The sequence below is a fragment of the Mauremys reevesii genome, linkage group 10, assembly GCF_016161935.1.
Source record: "Mauremys reevesii isolate NIE-2019 linkage group 10, ASM1616193v1, whole genome shotgun sequence".
In the NCBI taxonomy this organism is placed as follows: domain Eukaryota; kingdom Metazoa; phylum Chordata; order Testudines; family Geoemydidae; genus Mauremys; species Mauremys reevesii.
Genome location: NC_052632.1, coordinates 366,290 through 387,297, shown reverse-complemented (window position 1 = coordinate 387,297; position 21,008 = coordinate 366,290). Strand labels below are relative to the sequence as shown.

Here is a 21,008-nt window from a genome sequence, read left to right as displayed (position 1 = left end):
TGGTTTCTTGTTGTAATTTTGCCATGCAAATTAACTTCTCAAATGCAGTGCATTCATTTTTGGTGGCTTCTCACGTGTCAGATACTTCCAGTCCTTCATGATATGCTCATGATCAGGCAGAAGGCGACTTCTCTCAGAACACAAAATTCTATTCAATGAGGAAAAAGAATGGTCAACTGTAGCTGTTGTCACTGGAAGTAGAAAGAGATGAATTCCTACTTCTTTCATCACAAGAAACACAGCACAAAAATTGGGTCGAGCCATTAGTGATGATAAAGAAGAAGTTTAAATCAAATCTACATTCATTCATTGTATGATATTCCACTCTGTGTTCAAATTTTGTGTTCTGTCCTGATAACATGGCAGCCCCATTGCTGGTAATGCCTCACTCCACTCAATTGTTGGTGTTTTATAAGACAGGCATCTGTAAAAGCTACATAGAGGTTTGGAATCCAAAAGTTGTTGTAGAGATGTAAGAATCAAGTCAGTGTACTTTACTTTTTCAGCTGTCTTAACAAACACTTCTTGTCTTCTTCATTTAAGGAGTTAATATAAGTGCCCTAATTAGTCAACTTCTGAACTGAAGTCTTTGCTTCTTCCAGTACATTTTCAATGGATATCTCTCTGATTGATCTATATGTAGCTTCCATTGCTGGATAGAGATCTACTACTGTTGTAGCAGATAACTGGATGGCATTGTATAATGACCCAAGTGGTTTCAACAGTAGACTTACAAGAGAGAATGGTGATTGTGTTCTCTGAACTTAGTAGCAAAAGTAATCCATTAGCCTCACTACTTAGATCCATCCCAACTTGGTAGATACTTTCCAAAGCCAATAATAATGGTTGCAGTAATTTTAAGACAACAGCCAAGAATTGCTCATGAGAAACCCAGTGGATTTTCCCAGGTTGGATTAATTTGAACTTCTGCCTCAATGTATCTTCTATGTTTTCCAAGACGTTCAGTCCTTTTGGACTCTCGCTGAAAAAGAGTATAATTAAGACATTAAATTTATAGCTTTTTAAATGCCTTTTGAAGATTCTGCAGCTTGTACTAGTGCTAGTTGGAGTAGATGGCCTCTACAGTGTGTATTGGCAAGAATAGAATTACACTTTTCTCTGAGCAAAACTTGTACTCCACTATGTCTTCCACAGAAGTTTTCTGCTCCATCAAATGCATAAGCAGCCATCTGTTTGGGGTTCAATTGACAAGCATATAACTCTTCTAAGATGTGGGTTTCAGACATGCAGCCAATGTGTCTTCTGTAACCTGAACATCTAGAAATTAATCTACTGACCTACCACTGATATCAAGATAACATAGGCAGTGACTTAATACTTGACACACATTTGCATCGGTGCATTCATCGGCCATGTTTGCACATTTTCTGAATGTGGTGAGAGAGTTCTTCACTTTTTCAACTGCTGAGTCTTTCACTGTTGCACTGCATGCTTCTAGCCAGTCAGTTGAGTTTCTTGCAGAAAGATAGTGAGCATTTGCTGGTCTTGGTCAGAACCAGTGTCCGGATTAACAAATGGCAATGCACTTAACATTGGCCTCCAGTTTGTACAGTGTGGTATCTCTTGCTTAAAGAGAAAGTATGATGTGACAGCCATGTTTGTTCGCATAAACTGTGTTGTGTCTCCAGCATTCTTAACAACCTCATTAAGTATTCTAAAATTGGCTTTGACAATGATTGGCTTATAAGGCTTTCTGCATGTTGATGCAGTCCAGAGGATTGGTGTTTTGCAGCCATATAGTTTGTCAGCATTGTTTTTCAGCACTGGCTTTGCTGATCAGTCTGGCAAATCAAGGTCCTCCACTTTTACTATATAAATCCATGGTATGCTCACATCTTGAATACTGCATGCAGTACTGGTCGCCCCATCTCAAAAGATATATTGGAGTTGGAAAAAGGACACAGAAGGCAACTAAAATGATTAGGCATATGTAACAGCTTCCATACGAGGCAAAATTAGAAAGACTGGGGGACTTTCCAGCTTGGGCAAGAGACCACTAAGGTGTAGTAGATGACAGAGATCTATAAAATCTTGACTGGTGTGGAGAAAGTTAAAAGCTCCCTCACATAATGCAAGAACTAGGGGTCACCCAATGACATTAATAGGCAGCAGGTTTAAAACAAACAAAAGGAAGTACTTCTTCACACAAGATACAGCCAAGGGGGGGAGGGATAGCTCAGTGGTTTGAGCATTGGTCTGCTAAACCCAGGGTTATGAGCTCAATCCTTGAGGGGGCCACTTAGGGATCTGGGGCAAAAATTGGTCCTGCTAGTGAAGGCAGGGGGCTGGATTCAATGACCTTTCAAGGTCCCTTCCAGTTCTAGGAGATTGGTATATCTCCTATTATTAACCTGTGGAACTTTTTGCCAGGGGCTGTTGTGAAGGCCAAAACTAGAACAGGATTAAAAAAAGAAGTAGATAAGTTCATGGAGGATATGTCTATCAATGGCTATTAGCCAGGATGGGCAGGGATGCAACACCATGCTCTGAGAGCCTCTGTTTGCCCGAATCTGGGAGTGGACGACAGGGGTGGATCACTCAATAATTGCCCTGTTCTGTTAATTCCCTTTGAAGCACCTGGCATTAGCCACTGTCAGAATAGAGTACGGGCTAGAGGGACCATTGGTCTGACCCAATATGGCCATTCTTATGTAAAAATTAATTATAATAAAAATGTTTAGTACAGAAACTCCCAACACATAGCCAAAATTGATCACTTGGGCAACACCTGGACAATCTGCTGAATAGCTAGGCAGAATCGGTGAGTTCATGTAAATACAATCTGGTCCTGAAGCCTTCTCCCCACCCCTGGCTCATCACTAGCTGTCAGGGGAGAGCTCATTCAGACCTTCCTTACAAATCATAATTTTAAATTATAAGGTTGGCCAACATTGCCAAAACTAATGTGCCAACATTGTCAGAAAAAACAACAGCTGTGTGAGGAAGCTAGTCTTTGTTCATACTTTTCAAACCTATTATACTTTTACAGGTACAAGTATTTTATCATATACTGTATATGCTTTTAATTTTAAAGTGTGTATTAATGTTTCAATTTCAATTAAAATTTCCAACCAATGACAAAATTGGCAACACCGTTGTAACTAGTTGACCACTGGGGGGGTGCTGGGGAAATTGGGTGGGGAAGCGGGGGATGTACAGCCCGTTGGGGCGGGGTGTGTGTGTAGGAAAGGCCTGGATTCACTGAATTAAGTCTCCTGATGCAGCACCTCAACAGGTTACATCAAAAAGGAGCTGCAGTGACTAGGCATTGGGATGCCTGTGCCTTTAAGAAAAAGCATTGGAATGCGTGTGCCTCTAAGAACCCAGCCCTGGGAAGCCCATGCTGAGAGGTGCTGTTGGTGGGAAGGGAAATAAAAAAGCCCCTCTGCTCCCCCCACCCTATTTTTTGCCAAACACTGGTGTCTCAGTCCACTGGGGTAACTGTTATCCCCTCCGCCCCTCCCTGGATGGGGGTTTTGTCCCTGCACAGGGTCTGGCAGCATCTCCGCCTGGATTTAACCCCGGCTCCCCACCCCGATTTTTGCCCTCCAGCCCTTCTTCTGCTGCTACCTACAGTAGTTTGATCGCCCTGGCCATTTCTGCTCCCTGCTTAGACCCCGACATGCCCCCCCCCTTGCAATTTCCCCCCTTTGCCTTTTTTTAACCCCTCCAAAGAGCAGGCAGCAAAGTCTGACTCAAAGTAAGGGCAGAGTGAGGGCAGCTGCAACAGCGGATGTTACTGCGCCTGCTCAGTTCGAGTGCGCCTGCTCAGTGGACCCACAGTAGGGAATTCTGAGAGGAAGCATTTTGTGTCGTCACACCCCAGGGGCCAGCCGTGCCCAGGGGCTGCTCCCCAGACCAGGTTCCCCCCACCCGCCCCCTGAACTCGCCTGGAGGGTGCACAGCCCCGCCACAAGCCCTCCCCTCCCCTCCCCACCCCACCCCGGCGGTCCCCGCCCTGAGTCCACTCACTGTCTTTGCCGGGCTTGGGCTGCTGCAGCAGCTCGGCGGGGAGGAGCCGCCTTCTGGAGGCACCGGAGAGCCAGAGCGACCCGCTTGCGGGGGCAGTGAGCCCCAGCCATGGAGGAGCCGGCACGGCGCAGGGGGGCAGCAGCCCTGCAAAGGCAGCGGCGGCACCGCTAGTGGGGAGCAGCCGCGCCCCCACCCCTCCTGCCCAGGCTGCAGCCCAGCGACCCCCCCTCCTGGGGACTCCTGCAGCAGATGCATGCAGGCACAGGCCCCCATGCGCCCCCCGGCTCCCCCCTCACCGTGCTCGGGCTCTGCGGCTCTCGGGAGCGTGAGCTGCAGCCACCACTGCCCCTCCCGGAGCAAGCTCAGGGCCCTGGAGGCTCACATGCCCGGGAGCCGCAGAGCCCGAGTGCCGTGAGTGGGGAGCTGGGGGGTGCATGGGGACCGGTGCGCGCATGCATCTGCTGCAGCCTGCAGGAGCCCCTGGGGGGCCGCTAGTGGCGCCGCTGCCTTTGCAGGGCTGCTGCCCCCCGTGCTGCGTCGGCTCCTCCATGGCTGGGGCTCGCCGCCCCCGCAAGCCAACGCTCTGGCTCTCTGGTGCCTCTGGAAGGCGGCTCGTCCCTGCTGAGCCAGGGCACCACTTTTTGGCGCTCCCAGGGCCGTCCTTAGGATTTATGGGGCCCTATGCAGTATTATTAAACTGGTGCCCCTATGCCCCATGGCAGCCTGAGCTTGCAGCCTGGCGGGGAGGGGCGGAGGGACAAGGCAGAAAGAATAACAAGCTGCCTGGCCCGCCTCACGGTGGCGGAGAGTCACAGTTCCCTGCAGAGACCCCTGTACCCTCTCCCTCATGCAGAATGGACGTGCAGAAGGTACCTAATTAAAAGCACTAAACTTGAGAATAAAAAAAAAAGTCAGTCACAGGTTTTTTGATATGCCCTGAAGTTTGTCAGACATTTCTTTGCAAAAGCTTTGTAGTAAGGGTGAGTCAGCTGTCTTGCTGAATACAATATTAAATATTATGGAATACATGATGCAGCTCTTCTCTGTTTTACATTTTCTTAATCAGTATTTCTAAGCTTATTTTATATTTTAAATGTACTCTTAAGCCTTCATAAAGTAATCATTCCAGATTATTACATATTTAACTCACTGAAACAGACATTATTTTAAATTAATCAGTCACAGTGGCTTAGTGTGTTCATAACAATGTTCATTGCTTTTAGAAAAAGGGAACACTAATTTACTGTGTGGGATCTCCATAACAATACACGTTTGTGAAATTCCACCAACTTTAACAAAATATCTTTCCAAAGATTTTAGGCATAACAAATGATTTTATATCTTACTAAAGTACTGATTTTGCTGGAGGGTTCTCTTAAAACTAGTTCATCAGATAGTCAGAAGTAAAGAAAGGGAAACTCTTTGTCCAGCTATCTGGAAGCAAAGGGCTGTTGTCCCTTTAAGGGCTCTCTTCAATGGTGGGGAGGGGAGACAGTGAAAGGAGAAATGGATGGACAGAAAGGACAGGAAGACTTTGGAAGTAAGTTTTTTTTACTATAGTAATTAAAATGTGTATTTTAGATAAGGTCTTTTGAAGAATTTATTTAAAAAACCATATGTCTGAAGATCCAAGCATTTAAGGCTAAAGATGATTGTGCATCTAAAAATCTATGCAAGGATTTTTTAGAGATGTGATTTTATAATCTTCACCAACTCACTAATGAAATATTTTTAAATCAAATTTTAAACTCAGGTCCTGTAGAGTAACATGTTCTGCCCAACTGTTTGTGTCAGTACATTCAGAAACTGACAGTAGATGCCCCCCCGGGGGTTGGCAAATGCCTTTTAAATGGCTTCATTACCCCTTGAATGGCTCTTTAACAGTTTCAGTGTTGTGCTAATAGGTCTGGCAGGCTGGAGGCTTTTTCTCTTTTAACTGCTAGATCCCGGGCCTGCAAGGAGGGTCAGAACAGGGATAGGAAAGCAGAAGGGTGGCCACTAAGACTCAGTGGCACCCCAAATTTTCAGGTGTCCTACCCAGCTGCCTATACCTAAGGACGGCCCTGGGCGCCCCCAACCACTTACCGCCCTAGGCGACCACCTAGTTTGCCTACTGGTTGCACTGGCCCTGCCTCAGCCCCTATCCTAACACTGTTTCCAGCTGCTCGACCCTCCCCCACCAGTCAATTTTCATCCCCTGCTCAGTTCCTGGCCACTCCCCTCCTCTGATCTGTCCCCTTTGCCCCCTTTTAATCTCTGTAAAAAGCTGCCCGCAGACTCTTACCACTAACAAGGGCAGAGTGAAGGACAGTGGCTTCAGCAGATGTTACTGAGCACGCCCAGGTTGTGTGACCATGCAAAAAAACCCCTCTGCTCCCCGGCCTATTTTTTGCCAAACACCGGTGTCTCAGTCCACCGGGGTAACTGTTACCCCCGTGCCCCTCCTCGTGCTGGGGTTTACCCTCTGGCAGCGCCTCACCCCTGGGCTTAACTCCTCGCTGCTTCACCCTCCTCAGTCAATGTTCGTCCCTGCTCAGGCCCTGGCCACCCCCCTCCTCCGATCTGCCCCCTTTTAGCCCCTGTGAAAAGCTGCCCGCAGACTCTAACCGCTAACAAGGGCAGCGTGAAGGGCAGCGGCTTCAGCAGATGTTACTGAGCATGCTCAGTTCACGGGCGCATGCTCAGTACACTCTAAGTAGCCCGTTGCTACAGGGAGCAGTTTCCAGTACGACAACTGGCCCAGGGCTTGCGGGAGGCAGGGCCAAGCCGCTCCCTGGGAGCACGCACCGCGGGCGGCCTCGTCTCTCTTCCTCCGCAGCCGCCCCGGGCCTGTGCCCGTCCCGCCCGCAGCTCCTGCCGGCTGGGGCCTGGTCAGGTCTCTGCCTGTGGAGCCGGAGGGGGCGGGGAGGAAGCGCTGCGTTGCTGTGGTAACCACGCAGCCGTGCGTGGGGCGGGACGTGCTGCGGCGGCGGCGGCGGCGGCTCCCCCCATCAGCGAGGCTGAGGCATGAGCAGCCGCGGGAAGCAGGCAAGCGGGGGGGCCAAACGCGGCCCTACTTGGGGGGCTGTGGGGCGGGGTCCGGGGGGCAGGGTGACCAGACGTCCCGATAGCACGGGGGCCACCCCGCTCCTAGGGCTTTGTTCGATACAGGACCCTGTTCCCCCTCCGGATCCGTCGCACTTGCTGTCTGGTCACCCTCCCGGGTGTGGGGTGAGCCGGGGCGAGGGGCCGCCGGGTGCGGGCCCAGACCCGCGGCTTAGTCCTGCTAACCTTGCAGTTCCCGAGGGCAGGATGGCGCCCAGGCTCTGGGGAGGCGGGAGGCGTCAGCTGGGACGGGGGGGATGTGCCATGCGTGCAGGGAGTGTGATGCAGGATGGGAGGTGGGGGATTGGGCACCTTCATATGCCAGTGGCCATCTCCTGCATGTGCCTAGGCACCAGAGGGAGTCAGAATAACTTGCACAGTACCTGCAGCAAGTTCCAGCTGCACTGACCCCTTTGTCTTCTCTCTTTAGGGCAGTGGATGGACCCCAGCCAGAGCCAGCTAGATTTAGGCTTCTCTCAGCAGGACACTCCCTGCTTGATAGTTGAGGACTCCCAGCCAGAGAGTGCAGTGATAGAGGAGGACACTGCTCATGGCTGCCTCAGCCTGCTAGCCTTACCTCTTCCCAACTGCGAGAGCCCAGTACTGGTGAGTGAAAGTTCCTTTGAGGGAGATAGGAAGGAAGTGAAATACAAGTTTCTATGTATATGTGTGTTGATATGTAGTTTGCTTGGGCTGTCTGGGAGAAGTGAGTGCAATTTAGGCTGAATTCTCTCCAGGTGCCTAATGAAGAACTGGAGATGCAGAAATCGGGTGCATGTGTTTTACAGGAGATAATGACCAGCCCCCAGGGTAGCAAATTGGCTGCTGGTGGAGGAGGAGAAGACAGAGGCCTTGAGGAAAAGCCACTCACAGGTGAGGGAGCACAAGTAACTTTACCTTTTATTTATCTCTGAGAAGTTAACATTCTCTGGTTGCAGGAGAATGAGTTTTAGAGCAATACTTGTGTTGATGAGACATTTGGGGGTTGCTGGCTTTGGAGAGGATGGTACCAGGGCTTTGGGAATCATTGTGAAGAGCTCAGTATCAAGGCATGTGACCATGGAAGGGGTGAGTGGGCTAAGCAAGTATGACAGTGAGCTGTTATTGTCAGAGTGCTGCTGACTTCCTCACTCCTCAGTGTTGGTCCCTATAGTCAGAAGTTTGCCTCTCTTCCATTCTAATGGCCTATTATGTTTTCAGAGCCCATGGACAGTTCTACCCATCTGGACACGACTGGTTCACTCAGCCAAGTTATTGATCGATTGCCTCAGCCTACCAAGAACAACAGGTGGATAGAATATTCCTTGCCCCCACTTCGGTCTCTATTTCTGTTTGTCTTAGAGGGATTATTTTAGTGATGTTCCCCCTTATGTGGTGGCATAGGCTGGAATGCCAGTGCTGCTGGGGTTAACTGATGTGTAACAGTACAATAGTGAATCAATTCAGAATGCAGAAGAAAATCCTATTTGTGAAATTTAGCACATTTCCTGGAAATCTGTGAGCTCCTCTGGGATGGTTCAGATGTACTGAGGAACAGCGCTGAATTCAGGGGACAGCAATTTCTTTTTTTTATATGCTGAGAGACCCATGTGTGAACAAAAATAAACTTAAGAAAACAGCCTGGAAAAAAAACAAAAAACAGATAATCTCTTCTCTCCACTGTAGGGTTCCTGGGATGGTAGCAGCTGCTGCTGAGGAGGCAGGTGAAGATGCCTCACACTGTACTACCCCCTTGCTGGGTGCTGAAGGTAATTCTGCTCTAGACTCTTCAGTGACTTCCTCAGAGCATTAAAATCTGCTTGGAGCTCCATTAGCATGTGTGCACATTTATATAATTTTCCCCTTCAGCAGGTTCACTGTTTCCTATCAGATTAAGATAATATGAAGCAGCTGTTACAAAATCAACAATTCACTTAGAGAGTTCATCCCCAAGTACTTTGGGGCTTTAGAAATCACTACTGAGCGTGTGCCCTGTGTCTGAAAACCACCAGTTTTCTACCCACCCATACACCCTCTCAAATGTCAGTGGAGTAGTTCTTATCCTTGCACTGGCTAAGGTCTTCAGGACAGGAAGGGGCTTAGGAGGGCATGGAAGTAGCCAGATCATTAGAATATAGTTGTTTTTTTCTAAAAGTTTGTTATGCTAGCAATAAAGGATACTTGATGTGATAGTTGTCATTAAATGTTAGCGTTTACCGGCAAGTGCTACACTTGGAGGCTGAATTACCACAATTATTTCCTGGGATACAGTACATTACCTGATACCATTGTTTGGTAACTTGTTGGCAAATGATGGCTTTTTAATGTCAACCTTGTACCTATTATATTATTGGTTTATTTTAATTATTAAAGAGGGGCTGTGCAGCTTTTGTAGACTGAGAGCAGCTGAGTTTTTCTGTCTCCATGGGTAGTAGCTCAGAGTTATAATAGGCACTTTCATGTCTCCTCTGTCCAGGAAGGTGTCTGTGAGCTAACTAACTTTGTTTCAGTGTACAATGGGGGTCAATTCTAATGGCAATTTGTACATAAATTATTTTTTTCTTTATGGCTGTTTGGTGCTAGATTCTGGCACATCACAGTTGGGTTTTGGAGCTCTGGAACTCTCACAAAGCCAGGACATCGAGGGAGACTCAACATTAAGTGAAGAGGGCAGAGGGCACCAGCTTCAGCGAGCAGGCACTGTCCCTACCTGCTCTAATCCCATGACGAATGACCCTAATGAGGGTATGTAAATAGTCATGTTCATAGAGACCTTTTCCTTAGATGGTAAATTTCTCTGCAGCCTTTTGAGTTGTAGGTGGCATGTTTCCTCTGATAGGAAGTGCAAGAGTAGGAAGGATATTAAAGCTGCCCAAAGCTTGAGAAGGGGAATTCTGCCTTCCTGTTTCCTTTGGGCTTGTTCCTTCACTGTTGTGTTGTTGCCCCAGTGTCAACATGTGTCTTTCTACGAGTACTTCTTTTCTTAGCTAGCTTCTAACAATCCAGAAAATCTGACACTGAATCTATTTTTTGCTACAGACCTCAGAATCCCTTTCTTGCTTTCTCTATCAGTGGACCTTCTAGATTGTAAATTCATTACAGGGTTGTGTGAGATGTGTGTAATGTGAAGTGCCAAGGACACTCTTGATACATGTCAGCACAGGTTATTTAAATTGAGTAACAAATGTTTTCTGTGTTTCCTGCTAGATCTGCACATAGTTAGGAGTGAAGCTCTGTCCACTGGAGAAAGTTACACTGGTGCACAGTGCCAGCAAGAGAAGTCTGGAAGGTAAAACTGCCCTCTCTGTAGGTACCGTGGGTGGGGGCATGCAGGAGGAGGAAAGCTGAGAAAAGAGCAAGTATTACTGCTTGTAACAAGGTGCTGCAGGGCCCTCTTGGCTCCTGCCCCTGTTGAGCTGCTAAAGACCAAGAGACCCTGTATTCAGTAACCACCTGTGCAGTTTATTTACAGGCTGTGGTCCCACCACCTTTTCACCATCTAAGTAGCCCTTTGTCTGCAGGCAGAAGGGAGGGGAGAGCTACCTCCCTGCTTCCACTACCTGCCTTTTCCCTTTCTTCCTGCCCCCCTGCTTTTATACAGCCCCACCCTAATTAGGCAGCAGCTGTCTCTGCTTCCCAAATTAGGGCCAGATGGTTTAACCAGCTCTAATTCACCTCCCTTAATTGGAGCTGGAGTGACAGAGGGCTGGCTCAGCAGTTCCTGCTCAGTGCCCTGTCCCACATCTCCCCCCACACCCTACCGAACTGCCAGGTTCGACCATCTGCATCCCTTTCTCTCCCTACCTGGTGGGGCCCTATGAGGGAGTCCTCCCTTGTCTTTCTGGTGACCCGCCGGGTCTTCCTTGCAGTGCTCAGCTATCCCCTATCTGCAGAAACCACATTGCGTCAGGGGTGGATGCCCCCATAGGTCTGCCACCACCCACAGATCCTTACATCATTCACACTCCTGGGTTTTCCCCCTTCCTTTCCCCCCTTCACCTCTGACAGGGATTCAGCATTGGCCCCAGCTCTCCCCTGGACATCCAGGACTTTAGGTTCCCCAAACCTGTCCAAGCAGGACCTGGGTTTTGTCTTCCAGGGGTTGACTTACAAGGAGTTCAGTGGGGCCCTTCGGCTCCGCTGAGGGCCTTGGGGCTGATACCTCCTCTACCTATTCCTTCTCCTGTCCTTCCTGGCTTGGGCTCTGTTGTCTAGGGTTTTCAGCTTCAGAGACCCTTGCTCGGGGGATCTCCCCCTTTCTCCTACCATGGGTTTCCTCCCCTAACCTCCTTTCCCTCTTGGACAGGGGTTCCAGTCAGTGTCCACCACTACTGGGTATGGCAGGCCCTCCACTACCCTGACCCATTTCCAATGGAACCTGCCCTGGACCTCGAGGGGCACCTGGGCCATTGGGCACTGCCTCTTATCCCCATGGATGCACTCCAAATTCACTTTGGCACCAGGAATCATCCATTGCGGCTTCACCAGCCCCCTCTTTACAAGAGAGCAGGCCAAGGCCGTATCCACCCGACTCCACTGGGGTCTCTTCCCCACCATCACAGGAATGGTAGACAGTTCCCACCCCGTCCCTGCCCTCCAGAGTTGGCCCACCTGCAAAATTCTGCAAAGCCACACTCCATGTCCAGGCAGTCCCCCTTTTCAGGTTCTGGTCACCTGCACTGCCAACAGATGAGCGGCCTGGTCCCAGTGGGAGCTCCCCAGTTGGTCTCCCATTTTTTCTCCAGACCTTTCCCGGTCAGGGATTCCCTGAATTTTCTCCTGGTTCCTCCTTCCTTATATGGATGTCCCTTGTTTCTGGAGAAGTCTGCCTCCATACTCCTCCAGCAGCTTTACCGCTGCCTCTACTGTATTGGTTGGTGCTGTCTCACCCATACCCTTATGTTCTTGGGGAGACCCTATACAAACTGTTCCAGGACGAGCTTGTCCATGAGCTCATTCACTGTCTGGGTGTCAGGTCTCAGCCACCAGGTGGCTCAATCCATTAACTTCTGGTCAAATGCCCAGGGCCGCAAACACTGTCCACCTCACTGCCTGGAGCCTCTGGCGGTACTTTTTGGCTAACAGCCCCACCTAGTATAGGACAGCTGCCTTTACCACGATCTAGCTCCTGTCCTGTTCCTCATTCAGGGCCATATAGCCCATTTGGGCTTTACTAGCCAGGTAGGGAATCAGCTGCAGGGCCCAGGTTGCCCTATCCCATCCTGCTCCCATGGCTATCTGCTCAAAAGTGCCTAGGAAGGTATCAGGGTGATCTGCAGGGCCTATCTTACAAAGTCCCAAGCCCAGCACCCTTATGCTATCCCCAGCCATGGGACTTACCATCTTCTGGAGAAGCTGCTGTTGTATGCTGGCCTGCTCGTGTATAAAGTCCTGAAGGCTCTTCTACTGCTTGGCTTGCTAGTTGAGCAAGGCTTGCCTCTCCAGCTGGTGGGACTACTGAAAGGATTGCATAGCCTTTTGCACCTCTTCTTGCTGCTTTACCAACCACTGCAGGATCTCCTCCATCTCTAGGCTGCCAAACTCTTGCTCGGGCAAAGATATCCCTGACAAGCCCCCACATGTAACAAGGTGCTAAAGGGCCCTCTTGGTTCCTGCCCCTGTTGAGCTGATAAAGTTACATGGAGACCCTGGGTTCAGTAACCACTGGTGCAGTTTATTTACAGGTTGTTCTCCCACCACCTTTTCACCATACAAGTAGCCCTTTACCATCTGCAGACAGGAGCAGGAGAGAGCTACCTCTCTGCTGCTGCTTCCTGCACGCCTACCCTCCCTGAGGCTTTTATACAGCCCCAGCCTAATTAGGCAGCAGCTGTCTCTGCTTCCCCAATTAGGGCCAGGTGGTCTAACCAGCTCCAATTCATCTCCCTTAATTGGAGCTGGAGTGACAGAGGGCTGGCTCAGCAGCTCCTGCTCAGTGCCCTGTCGCACTGCCTGAGAACCTCCTACAGTGTAAGTTGCTGAAGGGAATGGCCCACTAATGGTGGCTGAGGAGAGCTCCCATCCTTTCCTGGCTGGGAAGGGGATGGGGTGGAAATAGTGAAGGAGCATTCAAGGAAATATATGATTTTTTTTTAATGTTGCAATGCAATAGGCTAGAAGAAAATGCTTGTGTTTCATTTTTAACTTTAGAAAGCAACACATTTAATAAAGGGCATTTTGAAACCCATGTCACTGTCCCTGTTTTCAGGGAATGGGCTGTGGTCTCTCGGGTGTCTGATGATAGTCTGTTGGATATTGGAGAGTTTCTCTGTTGGAAGCTTTATAATTAAGTTGTTTAACCAAAAAAGTTTTTTTATAATTAAGAGTTAATAAACTTACAATGGTGAAACTCCCTAATTTTACTGTTAACTGGCAAAGCATATTCTTTAGGTTCCATTTGCACTGTCCAATTTTCATGATTCATAGATTCTAGGACTGGAAGGGACCTCGAGAGGTCATCGAGTCCAGTCCCCTGCCCTGGCGGCTTCCTCTTCAATAAGTAATACTGCTGTCAAGTGATTAAACAAACTAATCGTGTGATTAAAAAGATTAATAAATTAATTGATTAAACAATAATAGAATACCATTTATATAAATATTTTTTGATGTTTCCACATTTTCAAATATATTGATTTCAATTACAAAATAGAATACAAAGTGTACAGTGCTCACTTTATATTTTTTATTATAAATATTTGCACTGTAAAAATAAAAGAAATAGTATTTTTCAATTCACCTAATACAAGTACCATAGTGCAATCTCTTTATGAAAGCGCAACTTACAAATGGAGATTTTTTTGTTTGTTACATAACTGTTTGTTTGGTTTTTTTGTTTTTGAGTGCAATGTAAATCTTTAGAGCCTACAAGTCCACTCAGTCCTACTACTTGTTTGTCTGAGTGATTGGCTGAACAAGATGCGTTTAAGATTCGTATGTCCCTTCATGCTTCAACCACCATTCCAGAGGATGTGTCCATGCTGATGATGGGTTCTGTTCAATAACAATCCAAAGCAGTGCAGACTGATGCATGTTCATTTTTATCATCTGAATCAGCTGTCCCCAGCAGAAGGTTGATTTTCTTTTTTGGTGGTTCAGGGTCTGTAGAGTCTGCACTGGAGTGTTGCCCTTTTAAGACTTTTGAAAGCCCTTTTAAGACGTCCCTCTCAGATTTTGGAAGGCACTTCAGATTCTTAAATCTTGGGTCAAGTGCTGTAGCTGTCTTTAGAAATCTCACATTGGTACCTTCTTTGTGTTTTGTCAAATCTGTAGTGAAAGTGTTTTTAAAACAAACAACATGGTGAGTCATCATCCGAGACGGCTATAACATGAAATATATGGCAGAATGCAGCTAAACACAGAGTAGGAGACATACAATTCTCTCCCAAGGAGTTCAGTCACAATTTTTTTTAACAAGTGTCATCAGCATGGAAGCATGTCCTCTGGAATGGTGGCCACTTTGTATTGGTGTGGTGTAGTGGTGGTGTAATTGATATCAATATTTTAGAAAATGTAAAAAAAAATCCAAAATATTTAATAAATTTCAACTGGTATTCTGTTTAACAGCGCGATTAAAACTGTGATTAATCGCGATTAATTTTTTTGTTAATCACATAAGCTAACTGCAATTAGTCGACAGCCCTAATAAGTAACATTTTAAAATTCTATTTAAAACCTGTTTTTGCAACTTTGTAATGAGCTGAAATCAGAACCTTGAGTTTACCTTTTATTATAAAGTGTTTAACTCAGCTTTAAATTCTACTTACTCCCACCCCATAGTAGCGCTGGGCAGGTGTATTTTGACATGGGTAAAAATATTGTATTTGTTCCTGCTATCATTGTGGTGAGGACAAGTGAGTAGATTTTTGTACCTGGGCTGGTAAATAATCATGATAGTTCTGCAATACTACTGTAACCCTTCTGCCCCTCTGAGTTGGCAGCAACAAGGGCCAGGTTCAGTATCCAGGGGTTCCGTTTCAATAACACAATGCAAAACTGGCTCGAGCCCCCACCCAGTGACCTGGGACAATTACCTACCACCCCCCCTGGGCGCCTCTAGGAGGCAATACTTCCCCACTCGCAAGCACAGAGGCCGAATGTAGCAAAATCCTTTTAATAAAGGAGGGAAACAATGCGGCATCACGTTGGAGAGACACCACAAACGGGACTATACACAAACCATAAGCAAAAAACCCACCTCCAAGTACATTTGGCACTGTCCTTTCCCCCTTAGGGTCTTAAGTCCAATCACCCCAAAGTCCAACAACCCAAGAGTCTCTGTCTCTGGTCAGTGCCACCCCAGAGTTCAAAAGTTTTATCTGCAGAGTTTTACCCCCCCAGCCTGGGTGGAAATGAGGGGGGGGGGCACATGCAGGGTTTTAAGGGACACCTTACGTGGGCCAGGGCCGACTGCCCGGCTTCTCCGTGGAGTTCTGCTGCAGCCTTCACCACGACTGGCTCCACTCCATCAGCTGTGCCGCTCCTCCAACCCGTGAACCGCATCAGCCGTCCCCGCGAACAGCTCCACACTGCTCACTGTTCCACGGGCTGCGCCAACGTGCTGCAGACTGCTCCGCTCTGCCAGCTGCTTAGCGATCGATCTTCAGGCTCCCCCACTCAGTGATCTCAGCTCAGTAAGCGTAGCTCTTTTAGTGATTTCAGCTCTTAGTGGTTTCAACTTGTAGTAGAGGAGCCCCAGTGCCACCTTGGCCCAATGTGAATTCAGGTCAGCAGCCTCCAGATGGACTCCTAAAGGATTCAAAATTAGCTCTGCTCTTTAACAGTGGAGAGAGGAGGATGTGCAATTGGTGTTCCAGGCCCTCAAAAGGGGCCCATACCATCAGGTACACACACCAGTCCCCAGCCTCTCTCCCTTCACTGGGTTTTGGAACCCATGTCCCTTGTCTAGCAAGTACTATTTAATGTTGGTTGTGTCATTTCTGTCATAAAGCAGTCTCATAGTTCCTCATTCACATAATTAAGGTAACAGCACTTTTTTTTCCTTCCTGCCCCAATAACAAAGAAATTGGGGATTCCACAGTGTGAAAATAACCATCCCATGCTGCTGTGTGTTATGCTAAGTAGAGTGGGTTTACCAATGCAAATGCACATTCCTAAAATTCCTTTGCCCACTCCTCATAATGTACCACCAGATGTCAGGGTAGATCTCATCCTGACTCTGCTTACACTACTATAAATTGAATTTCCCAGGTCAGAGGTTATGTCTAGCTCTCCCAGAATTCTACAGCAACACAAAGAGATCAGCAGGATACAATTGTCTGTCTGCGAGGTGCTTGAAAGTGAGTTGCCCGCTGAGAAGAGACCTGATCCTTGTCTGCAGGAGTCAGAGATTTTGTCAACTCAGGAAGATATGTTTTCCCAGAGCCACACAACAGGTAAAAACAGACCAACTAATGCCAAAGTATCCATCCCAAGGGAGCAGTCGTTCTGTTTTTTAGCTGGGGGCTATGCATCTGTCACAGGGTAACTGGTCTTTTTTAAGAGGAAGTGGGGTCCAGCGCAACTGGACTGATTATCTGTTGCCCAACTGGACTTGAGGGAAGGCACCTGGGGCTTATAAGGTTGGTTATCTGCAGCTGCCTGCAGACACTGTAGGAGTAAGAAGGCTCTTGTGAGGCCCTGAGTCAGCAGGGGGAAGTCATCAGAGGAGAAGTCTGGTGGAGAATGCCAAATTCTAGGCACGAGGTGCTGGGGAAGCAAGAAGATATAGCCCTTCCTACCGGGGGACTGCCCAGCTTGGATTTGGGGCAAAAATATTGAACTGTAATGAGACAACAGATCCTCAGAGGAGGGGGTGGACCTAGCTGAAATTGGGATGAAGACTTCGTAGCTTTAACTTCTGTTTTGAAAGACTTTATGCAGGATTTAAACTGGATCCCAGATGGCGAAATGTTTAAATATCTCAACTGTGTGGACTTTTTAAGGGATATTACTGCACAGTTGTGCCCTTTGACAGCATCTTACAGGGAAGCAGGTTGCAGTTGGCAGAATGCTTTGGATGTGTTTGAATAAACTAAACTCATGTTTCTGTTCATGTGAAAGTACAGTACTTTGGAAAGCAAAACACAGCTTTCTCCTGTGTGAAGAGCGTTCAAATGTTCTCTTACTGTTCTGAGGTGAATCATAATGCCATTAGAATGGGTTGTTGGAGCATTCCTCTCTTTTCCCTGCACTGTCTCTTCTCTCCCCCCCCCCCCACCCCTGCAAAAATAAAAATGCACGGCAGTAAAACTGCTAATCCTTTTATGTGACACTAGAAAAAGCATGGGCACATATTTTAAGCCTTGTCCATGTTGGGGAAAGTTTTACCCCAAAAATTCCTATTAGTTTAGCTGAACTGGTATTATAATTGGTACAAGTGCTAGTGTAAAGGCTCCAGCAACCAGAATTATTTTTACCATATTTCAATTAAACTTGCATTTCAGTAAGTTTAGCAATACTTGGCTGTATGAACAGGGGTATATAGAGGAGGAATAGGGAGGTTGTCTACATATAGCACTGGTGAGACCACTACTGGAATATTGTCCCCTTCTTGTATCCACATGACAAAAGGATATTGAAAAATTGGAGAGGTTTTAGAAAAGAGTCACAAAAATGAATTGAGGTCTGTAAAACATGCCTTACCATGAGAGACTTAAGACATTCTACTTAGCTTATTGAAAGGAAGGTTAAAAAGGTGACTTGATCATGGTTTAAAGGCCTGGTTAAAACAAAATTGCACTGGTGTAACTAAAAGGTGTGATTTTTAAACAGCTTTAGTTAAATTGGTATAACTTTGTTAAACCTTCTGGATGTAAAATCTACTTATCTAACAAAAAGGGTAAAAGCAGGAAGCTGCTTTCTTCTTCGTTGTTGCCAGAGCCTTGTCTACACTAGTGATCCCACAAGTTCTAACATTGATTTGGCTGAACTGGTATTGGAACCATTGAGAATTTTTTCCTACAGTTCTTTAGTGTAAATACTTGTAATCCAATATGAGAGAGCAGGCCACTTTTGCCAGCCAGTAACGAGCCTTTTACCTCTTAGCCATATGATGCTTGCATTTCATGTGCCTTGGACCTGTGGTTCCAAAATCCCTTTTTGTCCCACTGAGAATATTGGTCTTTGTCAAACTGGGAGGTAACTTTGCAGAAGTGAGGGGGGGAGGGATAGCTCAGTGGTTTGAGCACTGGCCTGCTAAACCCAGGATTGTGAGTTCAGTCCTTGAGGGGGCCACTTAGGGATGCAGGGCAAAATCAGTACTTAGTCCTGCTAGTGAAGGCAGGGGCTGGACTCAATGACCCTTCAGGGTCCATTCCAGTTCTATGAGATAGGTATATCTCCATATATTATTATTATTATTATTATTAATTTATTACTTGCTTTATAATAATCCAGTCTGTTTCCTCTTGCTCCAAATAGCTTCAGAGAGTGACTCTACCATAACCAGGGTGGAAGTGGGAGGTTCCGTGGCATGCACCCCTGCTGGCACTCTGCACCTCCTGCATCTCTCTGGGCAGGGGTCCCTTGGCCAGGAGAGTCTTTCCACGTAAGCAAAAAAACAAAACAACACAACCCCACAACACATAACCAACACCTCTAATATGCACTTGTCCTGCTTGGGATGAGTCATTGAGACAAACAGCCCAGCACAGCAGGTGGGGTTAAATCTTCCAACATGGATTAAATTGTAATTGTGGTTTTCTGCAAACTGAAGTCTTTGAAGCATAATAGCTAATAAGGTATAATTCTGGCTTTTCACACGGGTTTCTCTTGGGGGGAAGACACTGGGCTCATCAGTAACCTTTCAGCCTTCCTCAGGGAGAATAGGGGACCGTACATGGTTTTCTGTTAGATGAGTGGGGACTTCATGCTGCTTGAGAGAGAATTATACTCCTTTTGGTTCTATTCAGGTTATGCCAAGTTGCAGGCTGTAGAGGAGTTGTAAAATCTGTTCGGTCTTAGCCTCCAAAGCGATAACTGAAAAATTAAGCTAATTTTTTTTACCTTGTATCAGTTCTTCTGAACTCCCAATAGCTTTCTTGGGGAAGGTGTCCCCAGCTTGATGCACACTTCAGGATCTCCTTGCTAGCTGTCTCTGAAATAAACTTCAGTGCAAAGCTGACTGAACGGGGATACTTCAGAGTGTCCACCTATGGCTGAGAAGATGATGATGTAAAGAAGAGGGTTTAAAACTCGTTAGGCAGTGAGGAACTATTTGGGGAAAGGAGAACCTACACAAAAGGAAATGGCTCTGATGCAGAAACTTCTGATGCAGAAACACCTTGTTAATTTTCTGTGGCTAGGGTGGAGGTGTATTGTTTAAATTAGAAACTGGGGGGAAGTTGACTGGTACTAAGATGACTGTGGTCAGACAAAGTTCTCTGCTGATGATACAAACTAACTTTTCTGGTAAAGGATAGAACAGATCGTTTCTTTTGACCTGTGAACCTGGATCAACACTCCCATTCCCTAGGATAGCCATTCACATCTTCACCAAGCACTAATGTCTTCATCACTGAGTCCCCCACTCTGTCAGTCACCTGGTCTCTCTGAAGATAGGGTATCTGCCTCTTGCCTGCCGCCCACCATCTTATGCTTCTGAGACTTCCAGACCATCAGTGTTAGTGACTTCTCTTCCACTCTCAGCTTGCTCCTTCTTGTTGTCTCTTCCCATGACATGGTTGTCGATTCTCTGCATTCTACACTCCCCTCCACTCTTGAATCCTTTGCCCCTCTCTCCCATCAAAAGGCCCACCCTAGCTCATCTGCATCCTCCACTGCCACATTCACACAGCAGAACATCTGGCAGTAATTCTGTGACCATGTTCACTTTCTCCACTACAGTTCTCTCCTTCAATTCTGCTACCATCCTAGCCAAGCCCTCTGTTTCTCCACTCAGATTCCCGCGTGTGCAGTCCCATTCACCCGTTCACCACCTTTGACTCCTTTCTCAAACCTCCCCCAGGCCCACTTCACTCTCTACACTGGAGCTTACTGATTCTCTCACCCCCACCTCCGCTCGACAAAACTGCCAGAATTAGATATGACTTCTCAGCCTTCCCTTCCTCCCCACCGCTTTCCCCGTTGCCCCTGTCACTAATACAAGAGCTTTTGATACTCCGGTGTTTGTTCTGTAACCCTTCAACCTACCCTCATAACTCCACCCAGGTCCCAGTCTCCCTTTCACCCATTCTTCTCTGCACCCTTTGTCCTTATTAACGTATCTCTTCTCCTTCTACTGTACAAGCATGCTTTAGTCTCTCCCAGCTTTAAAACAAACAAACAAAAAGCCCCTCCCCACCATTGACACCCCTCCCCCCATGTAGTTCTGCAGCTACTGCCCCATCTCTTTTCTCCCCTTCACGTCTAAATTCATTGAACAGACTGCTTACAGCTACTGTCAGGAGTTCCTCTCTTCAAATTCCATCGCTAACTATCTCCAGTCTGGCTTTTTCCTTTCCCCTGCACACCACTATCACCTTTTCCTGGGCTACAGTTCAGAACTGGTACTCCATCCTCATGTGTTAGAAGGATACAAAACAATAAATGGTATGAATGATTCCCACTTATCTCATCTCATAATAGAAAAAACACGGGGATATAGTTAAACTCAAAGACAGCAGTTTAAAGCTGTTGAGAAGAAATTTTTGTACAATGTATAACTAATCTGTGAAACTCTGACTTCTTCAGTGCTATTGTAAGGCAAGATCTTAGTAAAAATCAGACTGCACAGTAACATGAGGAGTAATGCACAGCTTCATTAGGTAGAATAAAAACAGGATACAATGGACTTGAGAGGCTTGCGTTCAAGTACCTGTCCCACCACAGACTTCCTGTATGGCCTTGGGCAATTTCACTTAGCCTGCCTGTCTGTTCCCCATCTGTACAATGGGGTAACAGCATTTCCCTACACTGTGGGGTACTGTGAGGGTAAATTCATTAAACATTGTGAG

At 47.1% G+C, this 21,008-nt stretch overlaps 1 protein-coding gene and 1 long non-coding RNA gene across 7 annotated transcripts in view; one reads left to right on the top strand and one right to left on the bottom strand.

Moving 5' to 3' along the window:
- Positions 1-6,722: 6,722 nt before the first annotated feature.
- TP53BP1 (tumor protein p53 binding protein 1) overlaps positions 6,723-21,008 on the top strand; it is a 74,673-nt gene continuing 60,387 nt past the window's right edge. For 3 of the 6 annotated variants that reach the window (XR_005585414.1, XM_039491089.1, XM_039491094.1), the window contains exons 1-9: positions 7,083-7,203; positions 7,508-7,683; positions 7,815-7,950; positions 8,278-8,365; positions 8,743-8,825; positions 9,640-9,801; positions 10,264-10,345; positions 16,264-16,448; positions 18,475-18,601. Coding sequence is in view for 5 of the 6 variants with exons in the window: in XM_039491089.1 (XP_039347023.1) it covers positions 7,516-7,683; positions 7,815-7,950; positions 8,278-8,365; positions 8,743-8,825; positions 9,640-9,801; positions 10,264-10,345; positions 16,264-16,448; positions 18,475-18,601 (1,031 nt within the window). In the remaining variant the exon portion in view is untranslated. Of the gene's footprint in view, positions 7,021-7,082; positions 7,204-7,507; positions 7,684-7,814; positions 7,951-8,277; positions 8,366-8,742; positions 8,826-9,639; positions 9,802-10,263; positions 10,346-16,263; positions 16,449-18,474; positions 18,602-21,008 lie in introns of those variants that run through there. The other 3 variants (XM_039491092.1, XM_039491090.1, XM_039491091.1) reach the window with 3 other exon arrangements.
- LOC120373150 lies at positions 8,472-12,819 on the bottom strand. The gene is made up of 2 exons (XR_005585415.1): positions 12,397-12,819; positions 8,472-8,940 (listed from the first exon to the last, which is right to left on the bottom strand). It is a non-coding gene; the product is annotated as an uncharacterized LOC120373150 (long non-coding RNA).